The sequence below is a fragment of the Protomyctophum bolini genome, assembly GCF_963924005.1.
Source record: "Protomyctophum bolini genome assembly, chromosome: 7".
NCBI lineage: Eukaryota > Metazoa > Chordata > Actinopteri > Myctophiformes > Myctophidae > Protomyctophum > Protomyctophum bolini.
In genome coordinates this window covers 25,798,092-25,815,508 of record NC_137868.1, presented here as the reverse complement: position 1 = coordinate 25,815,508, position 17,417 = coordinate 25,798,092, and the positions used below count along the sequence as shown (strand labels likewise).

The following is a 17,417-nucleotide window of genomic DNA, read 5'->3' as shown; positions in this document are numbered from 1 at the left end:
TCGTCTTTAATGAAAAAAGACCACCCAAAAGAAATAATGTAAAAGAAACTAGCAGTATTCTAAATTATCACAAGTCACATTTTCCAGGATTTGTATTCCAATAAACACTTTCTTAATTTCCATTTCTTCAATCAATTTGATATATTAGTTTCCATTAAAATCAAATACGTTTTTGTAATTCCGAACTAGAAAACTATGCATTGTGAAAATCGTTTTTTAAGTTTTTGATAATGAGTCAAGGAGTGTTCCTGCTGGACATGACAGTAATGTTTTGTATCATTTGTAAATGCAAGTCACAATTTAACCCCCTGCTGTGGTGTTTTCCAGTCATTGTTTCCGCCCCATTATACACCACTAACAATTAAAAAGGTACAAAAACATGTCGGCTCAAATACTATGACCTTTATTCTCTGAGTACAACATAAGACAACAAAACATAAAACAACACAAAATCTGCATGTTATCAGCAGTTCATCTTCAAAATCCCACAACGGATGCGTTTCCTTGGAGACGGCATTGTTAAATTTCCCCTGATTGGTCCATTCGTCACTGTGGTGGGCTGCAGTTATGTCCCACATGAGTTCACCTGGTGAAGGAGCGGACATGCCTGCCCCTCCCACCGCCGCTCCCTCCTCCCCCACCACCACCACCACCACCACCACTGAACTTACTCCCCTGAGATCCTCTCCCTCCTCCTCCTCCTCCGCCACTACCACCCCCTCCCCCACCACCTCCAGCGCTGAGCCAAGACAACCCTGTGCCTCCCCGGCCCCGTGGAATACGGTCCCTTGGCGCCAGGCGATATGCACCTGGGAAACAGAAAAGGACATAGAAACACAAAAAGGCAAAATTGTATAACAAGTCATGTTATAAAATAGGAGAAAATATTTTATGTTGTGGGTGTGTTGTGTGTGTGTGTGTACCTGCAGGGGGCTGTCGGGAAGGAATTGGGCCTCGTGTGAAGTTGCTCTGACCTCCACGAGGTTCACTGTAGGTTCCTCTGTGAGTAACACCTGGTAACTGAGCACTCCATGATGAACCACCACGCCCCCCCTCTCTACGGGCATAGTTACCTAAATAGAAGCAAACTCTTCAGTACACTCTACTGACCACCTCTGAGACTACAGGAGACCTGGAGACTAGAGCCAGTGGCCTCTAGTTTGAGGGCAGTATAACTGGAGCTGATAAATACCCAACGCAATGTTTTCGCTGAGATCCATGCAGGCACTAACACAATTAAGCAAAATTACACGAGAGAGTGTGGGTTACTGTCATTAATTCACTTCTGTGCTGCTTACGGAACTCGCCTTCGGCTCGTACAGCAACGCAGGCTTGCAACATTGCGATTACCCTTAAAACTAAGATAATTGCTAAAACATTTTTTTGAATGACATGATGTAGCCACTACGACCACAAATGTCGTGATCACGAGCTAGCCTAGCAACAGAGTGCTGTGTTCTGGGAGAACAGCACAACTGAATTCTTTGTTTTGATTAGGTGTTCCATGATGCTGGTTTAAGGAACGGCTAGAAGGCTGTTTCAACCAATCAGATTGAAAGGACCTGTTGTATAATATCACATCACAGCACTGACATTACCAAATATCTTGGGCTGAAACGATCATAATGGTTGACTTTGTGTATTTGTGTGTCTGTGTTTACTCACCAGATAGCATTACACCTTTGGGTTGTGGTGGAGTGAAGAAGCGAGTCTGACTGTGGAAGGTGGCTCTACCCCTATTCCCAGTGAACAGTCCTCTGGTAGGGGGTTTGGGGGAGCTCTTGGGGAGCCGCTTAGGGGGCAGGAGCCCAAGAGGGGTCACAATGTCTTTGAACTCTGCCGCCACAAAGTCATCCACATGCATGCTGGGAGGACGGGAGGTGTTCTGTTTGCGCTGGCGGAAGATGTCGTGCGGTCGGCACAATCCTTGTCCGAAGCCACCACGATTACCTCGGCCACGGGGAGCGGCCATGATGTGGGCTCTCTTAGCTGGTTCCACATAGTCTGATTTACCACTACAAGGAACGCAAAGAAGAAACTTAATAAGACAAGCAGAAATTATTTTATATAGCCAACAGAGTGCTACAGGGAATCAGGGATGATACTTTTTTTGTAGGCAAACTATGAAGTTAGTTTACCAATGCAGTTTTTGTTTTTAATTTGTGTAAAAACTAAGATGTTAATGTTTAACTAACAAGGGAAACAAACACAAGAAACATGACATAATTAGCAAAGAACTAACACAGGCAAGCGTGTAAATTGTACCTTGTGATGAAAGTCTCATGCTTGTGTTTGCCCAGTCTGATGCCTTTGGGGGTCTTGGAGTGACCAGGCGAGGATGGCTCACTCAGGAACGACCGCTCCAATTCCGCTTTGAGGTCCAGTTCTGGACAACACTCCTGAGCCAGGCCTACAAGGTCCACCTTCACCTGCCACACAGAAGATAATTTACACACACACTCACACACCTGATCTCTACAGACACAGGCCCCTGAAAACACAAACACTTACCATATCAAGCTCGGCCTCCATGTCATCATGGTGGAAGGGTGAGAACCACAGAGCTTTAAGCTGCTCATCCAGAGCCTCTGATAGAACAAACACGGTCCTATAGAGAGAAAACACAATGAGTCAACAGCAATAATGCGTGTGGTGACATTAATAGTGCACATTTATTAGTCCAAGTTATAACTGCAGAGAAGAAATGCCTTCACACACAAGGGGCTAATATTGTTTAAATTCAATTATTTTCAGTTAACAGCTGGACATTACCAGGCTGTGGTGGTGCGACACCGATTAGAGAAAACAGACATCGATGTGAAAAACACAATACATGAATCCCACAAATGCTGGTCCATGAAGTCATTTAGCACCATCCAAGAGCTATACCTGTGATTGAACTGGGCCAACAGCGTCTCAGGCACAGGCAGGGTGTGCTCAGTGTCAACTACGGGAGCTGCTTCATTGGCCATCTCTAATGTCTGCCTCAGGACAATCACGTTCTCCAACATGGTCTCCAACGACTCGTCCTCCTTGCATAATTTCTACACACACACAAAAAAACACAGTAAATCCAATGACAACTCACCTTCAACGCTTTCTAATTTAAAAAGTAAACATATGTATGTGTAATCACTTGTACCGTGATCTGTTTCTCCAGAGCAGTAAGTGGGTGTGACTCTGTCATCCCCTCCCACTGCAGTAGGGCTTTCATCTCGGAGCTGCTCAGAGTCAGTGAGCGTGGAGGTACAAACCCTGGCTCATCCCCATGTCCCTGGCCTTCCTCAACACACTAGAGCAGGAAACATGCACTGTTAACACTCAAATGTCTCTAGAGTCAAGTCTGTTGGATTCATACATCATTCAAGTTCACGTGCTTCACTCAATAAATCACAGTTCTGTTCCATCACACCAATAGCATTGGGATAAGAAATGGTGTAAAGCAGGAATCATAAAAGGAAAACTGGGAATAATTTATAAACGCATATCTTACCAGCGAGTCTGTGTGGAGGATCTGTCGCAAGAAGTCCAGCAGAACAGACAGTGCCTCAGCAGAGTCCTTGTTGAAGGAGAACACTTGCCTCTTCAGTAGAGAGCGCAGCCCTGTACAGTGTTTCTTCAGAGCACTGAGATAAATATATAAAAATGTCCCGTTAAAATCAGAAGAAAATATCTTATCTATCAAACATACCAGATAGATCACCAGATAAAATATATGAGTAGTAGTACAAAGAGAGGAGGGGGAGGGGACTACCTTTTGAGGTGGTACATTCCATAGTCATGCTCAGTGAGGAACATCAAGGTCCTGATGCAGGTGAGGAGCAGAGGAGTGGAGCTCTCTGCACTCCCCAGAACCTCCAGTAAGCCGTTGGCCACTGATGCCATCATTTCTCGACCTGGCAGGGAGTTTGCCAGCTGCTCGGCCTCCGACGCACAGCCCTCGCCCGGCGTCGTTGACACCACCAGTGAAATGTCCTGAGAGATTAATAGTATACTGTCACATACCTTTTTGTTCACCAAACATTATTTCTTTCTTCCTCCTCTTTTTTCCTAGTGGTCTGTGCTTCTTACCTGGTCACAAAGTGACTGCAGTATTGTTCCCACTAGTTCACTGCAATGCTGCTGTTGTAACGGCTGTCCAGTTGGTGGAACCAGTAACGGGAGCAGCAGGGGGAAGAGCTCTGCCAGGTGCTCCTCTCCAGCGGTGGAGCCAGAGAGAAGCTGTAAGGCTGCACTCTTACATGCTCTCTGGGAGACCAGGGCATCCAATAAGGAGAGCAAACGCAGGACCTGTCCCCAACACACACTCTTACCCTCGGCTCTGAAACACACAACAGTCACAAAGTCATTTTAGTAACTGAAAACTATGTAGGTACTGTATGCATGTTTACAACTTCACCAAAATGTGAATGCTTGTCTTGGTCCCATGTTTTCTCTTTTCTTTCTTTCTTTTTTTCTTAACTGCTGAGTATACATATGAAGAATTTCAAGATGTATGTTTGTCTCCATTAATTAAATGCCATCTGGTTGTGTTTGTAGTCCCACAGATAGAGATTATAGAGGTTTGCCCCACCCTAATCTCCTCGGAAAATGTTTCTTCAAAACTGTCCATGGCACAATGCCGGCAGATTGCAGATAATATTATGATTTATTTATATAACTAAATCACAAGCACCTTGAGTTTCTAAGTAACATATCTAATGATTGGTGTCTTTTGCAGTGAAGACCGTCAGCATGGCAAGGCATTCGTTTCAAGAGTATGTTAATTAAGCAATATTACACGAGAGGGTGTAAAGCATCACTTCAGTGATGCTTGCGGAACTCGACTTCGTCTCGTTCCTGACCGCATCCCTGTCGTGGCAATAATAACGTTAACCCACACCCTCTCGTGTAATATTGCAATTCTACCACAGTTACCCTTAAAACTAAGAAGATAATGACAGATGTAGTCACTACGACCACAAATGTCCCAAGAAACTAGCTAGCCTAGCCACCGAGTTTGCTAGCACTCTGGGAGAACAGAGCAGCTGAATTCTTTGTTTTGATTAGGTGTTGAACGGTGCTGGTTTAACCCACGGCTAGAAGGCTGTTTCAACCAATCAGATTGCTTCCTCGAAACGACCTGTGGTAGAATACAATATAACTAATGGTGGTTGAAGGTGGTCTCTACTGAGACATTCAGATCCTTTTTGTCGGGTAGTATCCAAGCGGTATTGCATTAAGACCAAATGTAAACAACTTGCTTTCCCAAATGTGATCTCCAATAAAAACTTTCAGCACTTGCAAAGGGAACCAGAGTGCAAATCCAGGGCAGGACATAAAAGATTATAGATTGCAGGTAAAATCACAGTACATCATTCTATGTGGTGTGTGTGTGTGTGTGTGTGTGTGTGTGTGTGTGTGTGTGTGTGTGTGTGTGTGTGTGTGTGTGTGTGTGTGTGTGGATGTTCTCTACTACTCACGGCTGTAGCTCCTCCAACAGCAGCTCAAGCAGGGTCTTCATGACAAGCATTGCGGTGGGCGAGGAGAGGTCTGCCAGCTGGACACACACTCTCCTCAGTATCGCCAGGAGGGGAGGGCAGCTGGTGCCACACACACACGTCAGAGCCTCGGCCAACACTTTCCACTGCACCCGCAGGTGCATGCTCCACAGCTTCCTGGTGTTCAATGCCACCGCCACATCCTGGACTGAGAACACCTGGGGGAGTCAGCGTAACAATGACACAGAATGGGTCCCTGTGCTTTGACACTACAGACAGATAGCAGTGGTGTCATAAACGGTTGAAAACCTCAATGAGCGTGGGTACCTGTGTGCTCTGCATGGGCAGTGGAAGTGGCAGCAGCTCAGACAACAGGGTGAGACCTGAGAAGAGACCCTCAGGAGCTTTCAGAAGTGAACCCAGGACTTCTTTCAACATCAGAGACCATGTGTTACTGGCCAGAGTCTCCTCCGTGTGGGTCACCTACACATTCAGCCAGAATGCCAAGTTTAGGTTCATACAGTATTCACAGAGAGAGTACACAGTTTGGCAGAGACATTTATATTCAGTGTTGGGTATAACAGCGTTTAAACAAATGGCGCTACCTAACGTCGTTATTTTTTTCAGTAACGGGTAATCTAATTAATTACAATTGTCATTGTTACAACGCAGTTACCGTTACTGACAATGAAATGTGCTCCGTTATTATGTTAAGCTTCCCCAAGCTTTCTGTTTCCACGGGCCGGCTGACAGTGTGTGTGTGTGTGTGCGCGTGTGTGCAATGGGGCTGCTGCTCCTCCTGCTGCTGCAAACATGAAGCCCAACACACCGGCTCCGTCCGCCGCGTCGCCTGGCGCGCCGATAGAACCAGTTATATTTTCCAGGTGGCGCCACACGGCAACGCGCCGCATCGGAGGGGGCCGGTGTTGGGCTTCACAGCACGGTTAGAATAAAACAAACATAGCAGTCAGTTGTGAAAGTGACTGACCACTGACCAGTTGTCTTAAGTTCTGAGCCAATTTGTGTCTTTAATTAATTAGGCAGTATTGTCTACCAGTTGTCTTGTCTGAAGTTGTTGGACTTTTGCGGTCCAAAAAGTTTGAGAGCCACTGGTGTAGGCAATTACACCTGGTTTACTGTTGAGGTTCAATAAATATTATATTGAAGTGCAATACATATATTGAAGTTGAAGTTTATTTCTCCCTCATGGCAAAAGGTTATGTCTTATGTGTAAGTTGTAACTTGTAAGTACCTGTCTATGCTGTATCCAAATTCTTAGACATATTACAACTTTTTTTACGCAAATAGTTACTTTTCCTAGTAACTAGTTACTTTTACAATAGAGTAATTCAGTTACTAACTCAGTTACTTTTTTGGAGAAGTAACTAGTAACTATAACTAATTACTTTTTTAAAGTAACGCGCCCAACACTGTTTATATTACAAGTAATACTGGCTGCATAAGTAATAGGCTACTTAACCGTTTGGCCGCAGGGATTAATTGAAGAAAGATTTTCCCCCGTTCAACCCTTATTTGGACTGAATGGTGTGTGTGTGGTCGGTTTAGGTGATAATCTCTTACTAGCTGATGAGAAGCACAGGCCATTACAGCAACCACTATGCTCTGTGCAAATAAGCGTTGTTTTGAACATAAATGCCGCCTGGGACGGGGAATTGGGAGATAAAAGTGACTGAAGCTTGGGTGCAATCAAGATGGTGCAATCCAGTGTTATGGCTAACAACAGATAGCCATCCGAAGCTGTGAGTAGCCTTTCGACTAGATCAGATCAAAACATTTATACAATTGAATTAACGTAACTTGCATACTCTAATACTAAGCATGTGTTGTATGGAGAATATAGGTTGCTACCCTCAGGAAGGAGATATGGTGTACCAGCATACAATAAGGTCAGACTAAAGAGGTCCTTTGTCTACCAGTCGACCTTGAGGCTTAATCAGGGGATGTAGTAGCCACAGGATAATCTAAGCGGTGGATATTGCTCATGTCTTTATGTATGTAAATTGTCTTGTTCTTTGTGTTTGTATATGTGTTTCTGCATACTTGGCTGCTGTGTCGCAAGACAAATTTCAGTGTGAACTGACAATAAAGTACTATATCACTATATCATATCAATTGGTGTTTGCCGAGACTAATGATTAACATAGGTCACCTTTATCGGCGGGGATTGTGTTAAAACTAAGCAAAGTAATACATCGGGGGATCATGAAGTGAAGACCACTCAAGATACTGTACCACAACATGTGCACAGCACACACACCTGTTCATTGACCCCCTGTGTGAAGGTGAGCAGCACGTCAACGATGAGCGCCTGCACTCGGGTCTCGTCACAGTCCAGGCGACCAGAGGCGGGGATGGAGCACACTATCATGTGGAGTGTCACCAGCACGCTGGCCACGCGTGTGTCCCTGAACTGGAAGGCCCCACCGCGGAGCAGCTCTGTCAGCATGGTGCGCAGCAGCCGCAGTGTGTTGATGCACACGCTCAGGATGGTGCAGCGCTGTGGCGTGGGGCCCACGGGGCCGTGCACACGCCATGGCTGCAGCAGCACACTGCACAGCTTCTGCAAGATGCGCACGCTTGTGTCCAGGCCCTCGCCAGAGAAGAGCTGCACACCGGCAAGATTCCACTTGAGATCCTTCTGTTGACCTGCAGACAGACGAAGCGAATAAAAAAACAACACTTCAATCATCTGTGAACCCTTGTCTGTAGCATTTACATTTCAGAGGCATGTACATGGTGCCCTTATCCATAATTAGTAAAGTAACATAATTTGGTCAACCTTAATGAATAACCATTACTGCAAGTCATCTACTAAAAACTGCACAGTTAAGCCTATGTCATATGATGTTATATCTCACGATAATAACTAATTCTTAAGCAAACGTGTCACAATTTTAGAGGTTTATGATTCACTTCAGACAGGAGTTAAGAAAAATGTACCTTCGAGCACAGGTGGGGGGCAGGCAATGAGACAGAGGACCCTCAAAGCAGTCACCAGTCCAGCTCCATCTGCAGTTAACACATTCTCCACATTCTAAAGCCCAGGGAACATACATGGTTAAAATGAATATGTGTTGAAACAGGATTCATTTGCATATTTCAAATATGTCACAGAGCAGGTACATTAGGTACTTAAGGAGAAGTTCAAACACGCTTGAGAACTAAACTTTGCCCCAAAAAGGGATATGTCACACCAACAAAGAAGAAAATAATTCACTGAAGAGAACTGTTGCTTTTATCCTGTTGAATTAAAGAACACTATACCTGCTTGACATATTCTAACAGAGTCGGAATGCTGCCGATCTCAAAGCGCAGCTTTTCCAGTGGCTCCAGCCATTTATTAAGCTCTGAAATGCAATGTAAACACACAACTATGGTCATGAAAAACCACAGAAGAATGCACAGGCGTCTTGCTGTCTTCAGGCTATGACAGAGGTTGATATATTTGCTTATGGTTACTGCTTACCCTGTAATTTAGCATTGGTGTCATCTGCCTTGGCTAGTGCGAGCAGTGGTGCCGCGTACTGTTCCATCATACGCAAGTCATTGGAGCTCTGCACCACAAGCAACACCAACATGCATGCATAGTTGTATGTCACTGCCTTGCGCGCTTTGGCCTCACTGGAAGAAAGTCAGGGAATCATGCTTAATTTATAATCCACTGAAACGCATTGGGAGCCTATAGACTGGCTATTTTCAATACACGGCAAAGTGAGAATCAGGCTTAAGACAATACCAACGGCACTAAAACACAGAAACTCACCCCTGTCCATCCTTGCTGTGGTGCTGCAACAGAGTCACCAGACAGGACAGGTTGTTGTCCAGGCTGAAGACGTGGGCCACGGCGCTGCGGCCCGTCAGGCTGAAGGTGATGAGGTAGAGGGCATGGAGCGTGCCCAGTACGTCTGCGTTGTCGCCCTCTTCCAGCCCCGCTGCCCCCTCGCCTCCCGTGGCCACGTGAGTCATCAGCTCGGCCACGCCCTGCAGAGCGTGCAGCGCCTGCATGAGCCACACGCCTAGGCCCTCTTCGCCCAGCGCTGGCCCCGTGGTAGTCCCCTCCCCACCGGCGAAGGCAACCTCCTCGCTCTCAGCCTCCGTCGCGGTCGTTAGGAGACGGAGAAGCAGGTTGGTAGGGGTGGGTTGGGCAAGCAGGAAGAGCATCCCCGACTGGGTGAGCGACAGGAAGCGTAGGAGATCTCGGATGCCTTGAATGATGCCCGTGTGGCCTGCTGCTGCGGCCGTCGACAACACCACTGTCATGCTCTCCAGGAAGTGAGCCGCGTGCATGTATCTGAGGCCGAGGGAGGAAGTGACAAACATCTCACATTTAATAAACCACTGCAATCATTCATTTTGTTAGTTGTGATTTACATAGTAATCTCTATTCTGTACAAAAATAGCAGATCTGTGTTGCATGATTTGCATCTTGACGTGCTTGTAGATTGGCCATTTTGTGAACAGTGAAACTTTTCAAAACAGTGGAAGTTAAAGTGGGTCTGTGGGTTTTATAAATATTGATCCAATGTAAAGCGTAAGGTTAAATAACTACATTAGAAGCATTAGAACACAGGTAAAAAAGAATTACATTTCCTGAAAATAATCTGTTTTGGACATACAAGGTTTCCACCCGACAGTGATGATATAAGCCCATGGTGCAAGGTGCATGCGTATGTGTGTATGTGAGAAATACCTATACAGTGTGGGATATGGGTCATCTCTCTCCTGTGGTCCTGTTATTCTAGCAGATGTTGGGAAGGCTTTCACAGGCGGCTGCACCATGGTGTGAGGGGCCGTTTCTAGCAGGTGATGCAACTCTTCTAGAACCCCCGCCAACCTATCCAGGTCTGCCTCTGTCGCAGGGGAGGAGCTTAACACTTGCTCCTCCTCCATTGGACTCTCAGCCTCCTCCATCTCCTCCTGAGGAAAAATGGGTATAGGATAAAGAAATTATCCTTGTATGATGACTGGTGCCTGGTTGTGTTTGAGTTTGTGTAGTGTTCATGTACCTGCTGAGGCTCACTCCATGTGGCAGCAGTGCGCTGTAGGTCAGCCAGCACCTCATTGAAGTGGCCTTTCTGTAACAAGGCGTTGCCAGCGGTGACAACTCTCACCGTCTGCTCGCGCAGGAACAGCTGGAGTAAACGCTGCAGTGAACACACAGCCAGGTGAGTCTCAGCACAAGGACCGTAATGCATCACATGTGATTCAAAGAACAGAAAAGGGGACAAAACAACATGCACTTTGTGCTGCTAACCTGATAGCCACTCTTCTCCCCCTCCCCTTGCTGCAGGAAGGCCTCTACACCAGCAGGTCCACTGGTGAGGGCATCCAGACCTCTCAGGACATTGAGCTTTAGTGCGGATGAGACGTAATCCATGTGGAGGAGTTCAAGCAGGAGTCCAAGGGCTTTTTTGTGTGGCAGCGCTGTGAGGCCCTGTGGACACTCAGCCAGGTAGCATAGTAGCTTGGCACCGGCTTTCAGCTGTCTGAGGTTAAGCGCAATCGGCTGTTTGAGAGCCACGTCTATACTCAGAGCCTGGAGCACCCATTGGACAAGCAATCCCATAGGATGCTCCCAATGCTCCTCTCCCTGTCCAATTAAGTAGCCCATACCTTTGGCCAGTAGTCCAGGGGCCTGTTCCAGAGCTGTGACCCAGCGGGCATCTCTTTCCTCCCCTATACTGGCTATAAGCTCTTTGAGCTGGGCAATAGCCTCAGCTGCTTCTTCATCTCCCTCTGTACCACCAGGGTCCCTGGGCTCCTCCGCCCTCACTCTCTCCAGCTGGGCATCGAAGCGCGTCTTGTACGGAGGGGTAAAGTAGAGAAGAGGCCTGAGTTCTCGTTCGTAGGGGTCATACTGGACCGGAGGGACAGACGCCAGATCCTCAGGAGTGTAGTCCATGTCAAAGCTGGGGATCTTAAAGCTACCGTTATCCAAGTCGTCCTCATCACTAGAGATCTGCTCATAGCCATCATCACCTAGAGGAGGATGAGAGAGGAGGGAAGGAAGGAAACGGTAACATAATACAACAATTAGGAAGAGGGCTTAAATATTACTTGGGTGAAATAATAATGAGGATCATGGGAAATAATATTCCTTATTCCAAAATCGTGTGTTCCACTGATGGACCTACTCACACAGAGGCAGCATCACTTCAAACATGCAGGGTTAGTTACATCTGACATGCAGGATGTGACCACAACACAAGCTGTTACACACAGCTAAGCCAAGACAGCTTATGAATGCAGATCAGAAGCCTCCAGGGCAGCCCAGGACGGTGGGCCGGCTGTGGGGTTGGAAAATCAAACGGTTGCATGCGGAAGGCAGCATTGCCAGAGCACGCACTGTGTTGGACTGTCGCCCAGTTCCAAATGGACCGGGTTCCCTTTGGTCCCCCTTGATGGTTCGTAAGAGTTTGGCTGATAATAGGATTTTCATTATCCATTATTGCAATAGAAATTATCAGATATATCAATACATTATGATTAGAACAGAACTATAACTACATTGTCATAACACAGGTAATTTAAGTTATAATTTTGGGAGGGGGTTTTCATTCACAAAATATGTATAATTTATTATTTTGTTTGTTATTAACAATGTTTTAAAAATAAACATCATCATATAAAGTTCAATTTTGATGATGCTGCTGTGTCACTGTGCACTGAAGTGGATGTGGAATAAGCCTACACACTAAACACCACTTGAGATGGATAGAAACTGACAACTGTACGGAAGTACCAAATATTGAACTTTAAAGATTAGACTATCAGTGGTAGATGTTACATTTATCAAGATTGGGCAACTGCATGACCAATTTCTTACCTAAAAAGTTTACCGGTATATGTAATTAACAAACAAACTACCAGAAACTAGTGTTGAGTGTCGTCTGTACTTTGTACAATTCTGGGACCATCCCTAGTGATTATGTTGGCACATTGTTCTGTTGTGTTGGAGAGAGAATGCAACACCTGAGGGAGAGACCTGTGGTCCATTTGGAATTGATTGGACATCCGCCGGCCTGTCCCGCGAACACACAAAAACCTCCCTACCTTCCTCCATCTCCTCTTCCTCGTCCTCACCCTCATCTTCCTCCTCTTCCTCTTCCTCAGGAACACTTCCTTCTGTCCGCGTGTCCTCCTCCTCTGGCTCCTCCTCTTCCTCCTCACCTTCTTCTTCTGGCTCAGCATCAGAGTAGGGTTCATCAGCAGGGAGCGACCTCTCGGGTGACACAGCCTCCAGGTAGTCTTGACGGCCCTCAACCGGCTCGGTTTTAACCACGGCACCGGTGCCCACTTTAACAGTACAAACAGGGGGCTTACAAGTTAGTTGTTGTGTCAAAGACGTGTCAAAGTCTGCACTCCATTGCAGCTCATGTGAAAAGGACCAAACAAAATATGGACCAATAAGACTCTAGGGGCTATATCTTGCTAGCCTGGCTAATAAGCCAGACCGAATCAGCCGCTGGAAAAAAAAAGATTGCCTGCCGAACACACGACAGTGTGATTTGAATCTGGCTTATTAGCCAGGCTAATATCTTGCGCCACCCCTTAACCCTTATCCCTAAACTTATGTCATTTTTTACTATTTAAAAAAACCTTTTAAAATAGTTCAAATAGCTGATCTACAAGCTGACAACATGTAGATGTAGATCGACTAGTTGAACTATTTTAAAATGATATTCAAAATAGTAAAAAATTACAAATAAGTTTAGGGATAAGGGTGGCGCAAGATGGAGCCCTAGGTCTACATACAGTATACAATAAAGTGAAAAACAGAACAGAATTATTAAATAGAAGAGTAACATTTTCACTATTACATTTCTAAATGGAAAATACCTAGACCTGACAAAATGGTAAGCCAATTCTATTATTGTGTTTCACCCAGCCTCTGTTTGGAATCTGTACGAGCATAGAAACTGTTACTAAAATGATAGCGGTGAATACACGGCAGTGGAGGGTGTGTGGCAGTACAAGTCTGACCTGTCACAGGAACCTGTTCTTCTTCATCATCATCTGGAGGTGGGGGTCCCGGTGGAGTGCGGGGGCCTCTGGGTGCTGGTCTGGGTGGGCTGCCATTGTATTGGTCATCTTTATCCCACTCTGAGACACACACACACACACACACACACAGGACAAAGATACCGGTATTTGTCAAGGAGTTTTTACTGTAGTGGCTCAAATCACATTAGCACTACAGGGTGAAAAAGATAGTGAAAGTGAAAGGGGGAGAGAGAAGTCACAAAAAGCACATGTGCGTAACTTCTAGGAGGAAGAGTTTATTTGTTCAGGCTGACACACACACACAAAATGTTCCGTTTTCCAGTTATTAAACCTACATTATCCCTCTTTCTTTAACCACTTCAGTACCGCAATCAAGGGTGCACAATTGTTTATTTTATTTTATTCTACCTTTATTCTATTTTGTTCTACCTACATTCACTCAATTTTAAATAGAACCCCGCAATATTACAAACTGCATACTACTATATAGCTTCGTATTTGTGGGTTGTTGTTAGCTGCTTCTCGTGATGATTGGCTTATTACTACTACTTATCTACTCAAACAATTCACTCAGTGCTTCGTCTTATGTTAGTATTATGACTTCAAATTAATAAAGATTTAAACGTGCACGGCCCGAGCCCCAATGTCAATATAATTATTATATGTAAGGAAATGGATTAATCACTGTGTGGTGTACAGTTAAGGGTATTACAGGGACAAGGAGAGGTTACAAAGGCACGGAGTGTGTCAACATCAGGAAATGGGTGTGGTGGCTGAGTAGTTTCAAGGTAAGTGTCAAAGTGTGCCAACCTTGTTTAATGATCCTCTTGGGCCCACTCTGTTGTTGGGGGGGTGGGGGTGGTGGAGGAGGGGGTGAGTCTTGGTTATGTCCATGTGGGCGATCTGCTGTGCCATACACTGCCACAGTCAAAGCAGTGTACCAGCCACGAAGCACAAGCCCATCTGTGTTCACCTGCACACATTTAACACATACAGCTTCTTACAAATCCACACATCATTATTAATAATAAAGAACATCTTGAAATCACATGCTATTAATTTACCTTTCCACTGGGCCTGAAGATGATTGACTTGTTTTCATCATACTCCAGACTAAAGGGAGAGGGGAGGAGAGGGCAGATGGTAAAATCAAATCAAAGTTTATATATAAAGTGCATTTTCAACTACCAATGTCAAACCAACATGCTGAATAAGAACTTTTTTTTAAAGAAAATAGAAGGTATATATCAAGCCCTAGCATCATCCACACAATAACAACCGGGGTACAGAGTTCACGTTTTTCAACACCTCTTGCTCCATGGACATCAATAACTACAAACTCATACATGGTCATTCTTTTGTTATGTCAGCTTACATTAACAGGTACATATGCTTTATCTAATCCTTCTCTACCAATACCACTATTCTTTCAAGGTAGCTTTGAGTATTTGTCACTTTGTGCCCCTGTGTGGGTGGGGTTGCATTCTGGAGAACAAAAGCACCCGTCATGGTTCATTCTCACTCATATATACACACATGAACACACATTTTGGAACTACTATGAGAACAAAGTTCTCAGAGTGGACTCCACCCATACTGGTTCGACAGGTGATGTTTATGACAACTGGTTGTTTAAAAAAAAAAAAAAAAAAGACCATCTCAGCAGGAGACAGAGAGAGCAATAACAAAGATAGATTGAATAAAGAGCAGGAAGACAGGAGGGACTGACCTGCCCAGTCTGTGGAAGGAGGAACTGTTCGGTTTGCTGAGATTGTTGAAGAAGAGGTCCAGCTGGAAGGCATGAGGCGACGTTTCCCTGAAGTCGGAGAAACAGTCATAAAAGAGGATCAAACAAACATCAAATTGATAGCATAATCATATGATCTATTATTACAGTGATAAACTTGTTGAGTAACACAATATGGCATGGAAACCTGATGATTTACTCTGTACGGCAGAGATTAAAATAGGGTGCATTTTGCATCCCAAAACTCAGTTTATAGTTAAGGGACGCAATAAATTGAATAAAACAACGACCTCTGCATCCACAGGATGCACTGCTGTTTTCTACATGCATATAACCACATTATAACCATATAAAATGAAATGGGAGTTAAATGCTGAAATTTGTAAAAATGGCAAAATATGACTCCTATAACGTCATTGAAGTGAGACTCATAAAATGTCCCTGGGACTCATCTAAAAAACCATCCCTGCATCCTGGGACTCGATCATTGCATTGAAAACCTATTTACATCATTGGTACAGTGTTCAGAATCAACATTGTTCAGTTATATCATGGATTACCAAACAAACACAAGTGCTGGCATAACAATAGAGCTCAGATATCAGACATTCCTTCTCCACAGTGGGATTCTCCTTTTCTTACAATCTCTCTCTCACACACACAAGGATATCCCGACGATATCTCATGTAATGGATGGTCTCCCCGCAACACATTATCATGTACAGAGAATCTCAATCTGTGGAACATTTACCCAAAAGCTCTGCTGTCAGGTAAACTGCTGTGTGCTTTAAGCCCAGGAGGAATGACTCGCACCTCTGTGATCAGGACTCCACACGGGAACCGCACAACATCAATATTGGTCAACTATAGTTCATGGAACACACAACAAATAAAAGGTGTAACAAAACACGAATTAAAAAAATGTTTACATTTCATACTAACACATATATAAAACGTGAACGATTCACTACCCATGTATAATATATTAATGGATGTAACAATTGGACTGGACCTACTGCTACAGTAACGCGTATTCTTGGTTAACGATGGTGAAAAGATTGTAAACAAATGCTACAAATTAGCAAAGCAATCAAAGGATGCTGCTAACATGCATAACTTATGCACCGTTACATGTGGCTTTGTGATTAAACATAAAATATGGGGAAGGCTAGCTATTATACAACAATGCTAAAGATTTAATGATTACACGAATTGATTTAAAACTGAGCAATACACTGTTACGATGAGAATGGTAACGTTGCTACGCTAACTATTAGCTAGGAAGTTGCCCGGCGTCATTACAGCACTAGTAGTACATTATTACAGGACGTCAAAGTAGCTCCCTTGAAAGCATATTATGACACAGACGAGGTGTGTTGAGGCTGGAGACATTTACCTCTGCACTTTGATGTTTAAATGTATCGATAAAAAGAAGTTCTGTTGTGGTGTCCCCCGCCATATTTGTCGCTCACTGGAGTCAACTTCCGAATGTGTGATTAGTTCCGGAGCATTATCGTACGATAAACTAACAACTGATCTCAGATGAGCTTCACACTCCATCAGCATGCTTTCTAATACCGCTCAGTGCTCAGATCCGGCCTAGAACTCGCCAGTCCGTCTACTGTATCCGCTCATTTGAAAGCACGCATGCATCAGAGAGCATGTATACCGTTTCCGTGTCCGCTCTAGATTAGACCGGAACCGCAACTTTCTAAGCAAATAGACGGATCACAGTCTTTAACACACGGGGCTTTCAGTCTGTCAGTAGGAGCGTGCAAATCAATACATCTGATCTTAGATCAGCTTAATTAACTTGTTCTGACTCAATAAAATAACAAGTAAGGCCCTTTTACAGAAAGACCTACAGTTATGCAAAGGTAAAATGAGGATATCACAATATCAATATTGAATTACATTGTCAACTCCTATTCAAAAAAAAATGATTCACCAAATGATGATTTCTTTCTTTCTTTCTTTCTTTCTTTCTTTCTTTCTTTCTTTCTATTACATTACATTACATTCCTCCGAGAGATGGAAAGCCTGTTGACGCGACTCGCGAGGTTATAGTAGCAGACTAGCAGTAGGCCATGGACAAAATCGGGTCCAAATGGACCCTTACAAGTCTGTAACTAACTCTGGGAGTTAGGGGGTCCTTCAAATAAAGA

At 44.5% G+C, this 17,417-nt stretch overlaps 1 protein-coding gene across 2 annotated transcripts; it reads right to left on the bottom strand.

Moving 5' to 3' along the window:
* Positions 1-387: 387 nt before the first annotated feature.
* virma (vir like m6A methyltransferase associated) lies at positions 388-16,765 on the bottom strand. Of its 2 annotated transcripts, none has more exons than XM_080767189.1 (27): positions 16,649-16,765; positions 16,004-16,116; positions 15,235-15,321; positions 14,570-14,618; positions 14,316-14,478; positions 13,485-13,604; positions 12,555-12,797; positions 10,756-11,480; positions 10,508-10,645; positions 10,192-10,418; positions 9,265-9,792; positions 8,968-9,122; positions 8,766-8,848; positions 8,442-8,535; positions 7,759-8,147; positions 5,808-5,963; positions 5,463-5,698; positions 4,072-4,321; positions 3,755-3,975; positions 3,494-3,626; positions 3,143-3,292; positions 2,890-3,044; positions 2,512-2,608; positions 2,266-2,429; positions 1,666-2,015; positions 924-1,073; positions 388-809 (listed from the first exon to the last, which is right to left on the bottom strand). In XM_080767189.1, exons 1-27 carry the CDS (start codon positions 16,709-16,711, stop codon positions 583-585), a joined length of 5,466 nt encoding a protein of 1,821 aa, XP_080623315.1. In that variant the 5' UTR covers positions 16,712-16,765; the 3' UTR covers positions 388-582. The 2 variants fall into 2 exon arrangements, with proteins under 2 accessions (XP_080623315.1, XP_080623316.1); XM_080767190.1 differs by having other exon boundaries at positions 12,585-12,797.
* Positions 16,766-17,417: the final 652 nt, after the last annotated feature.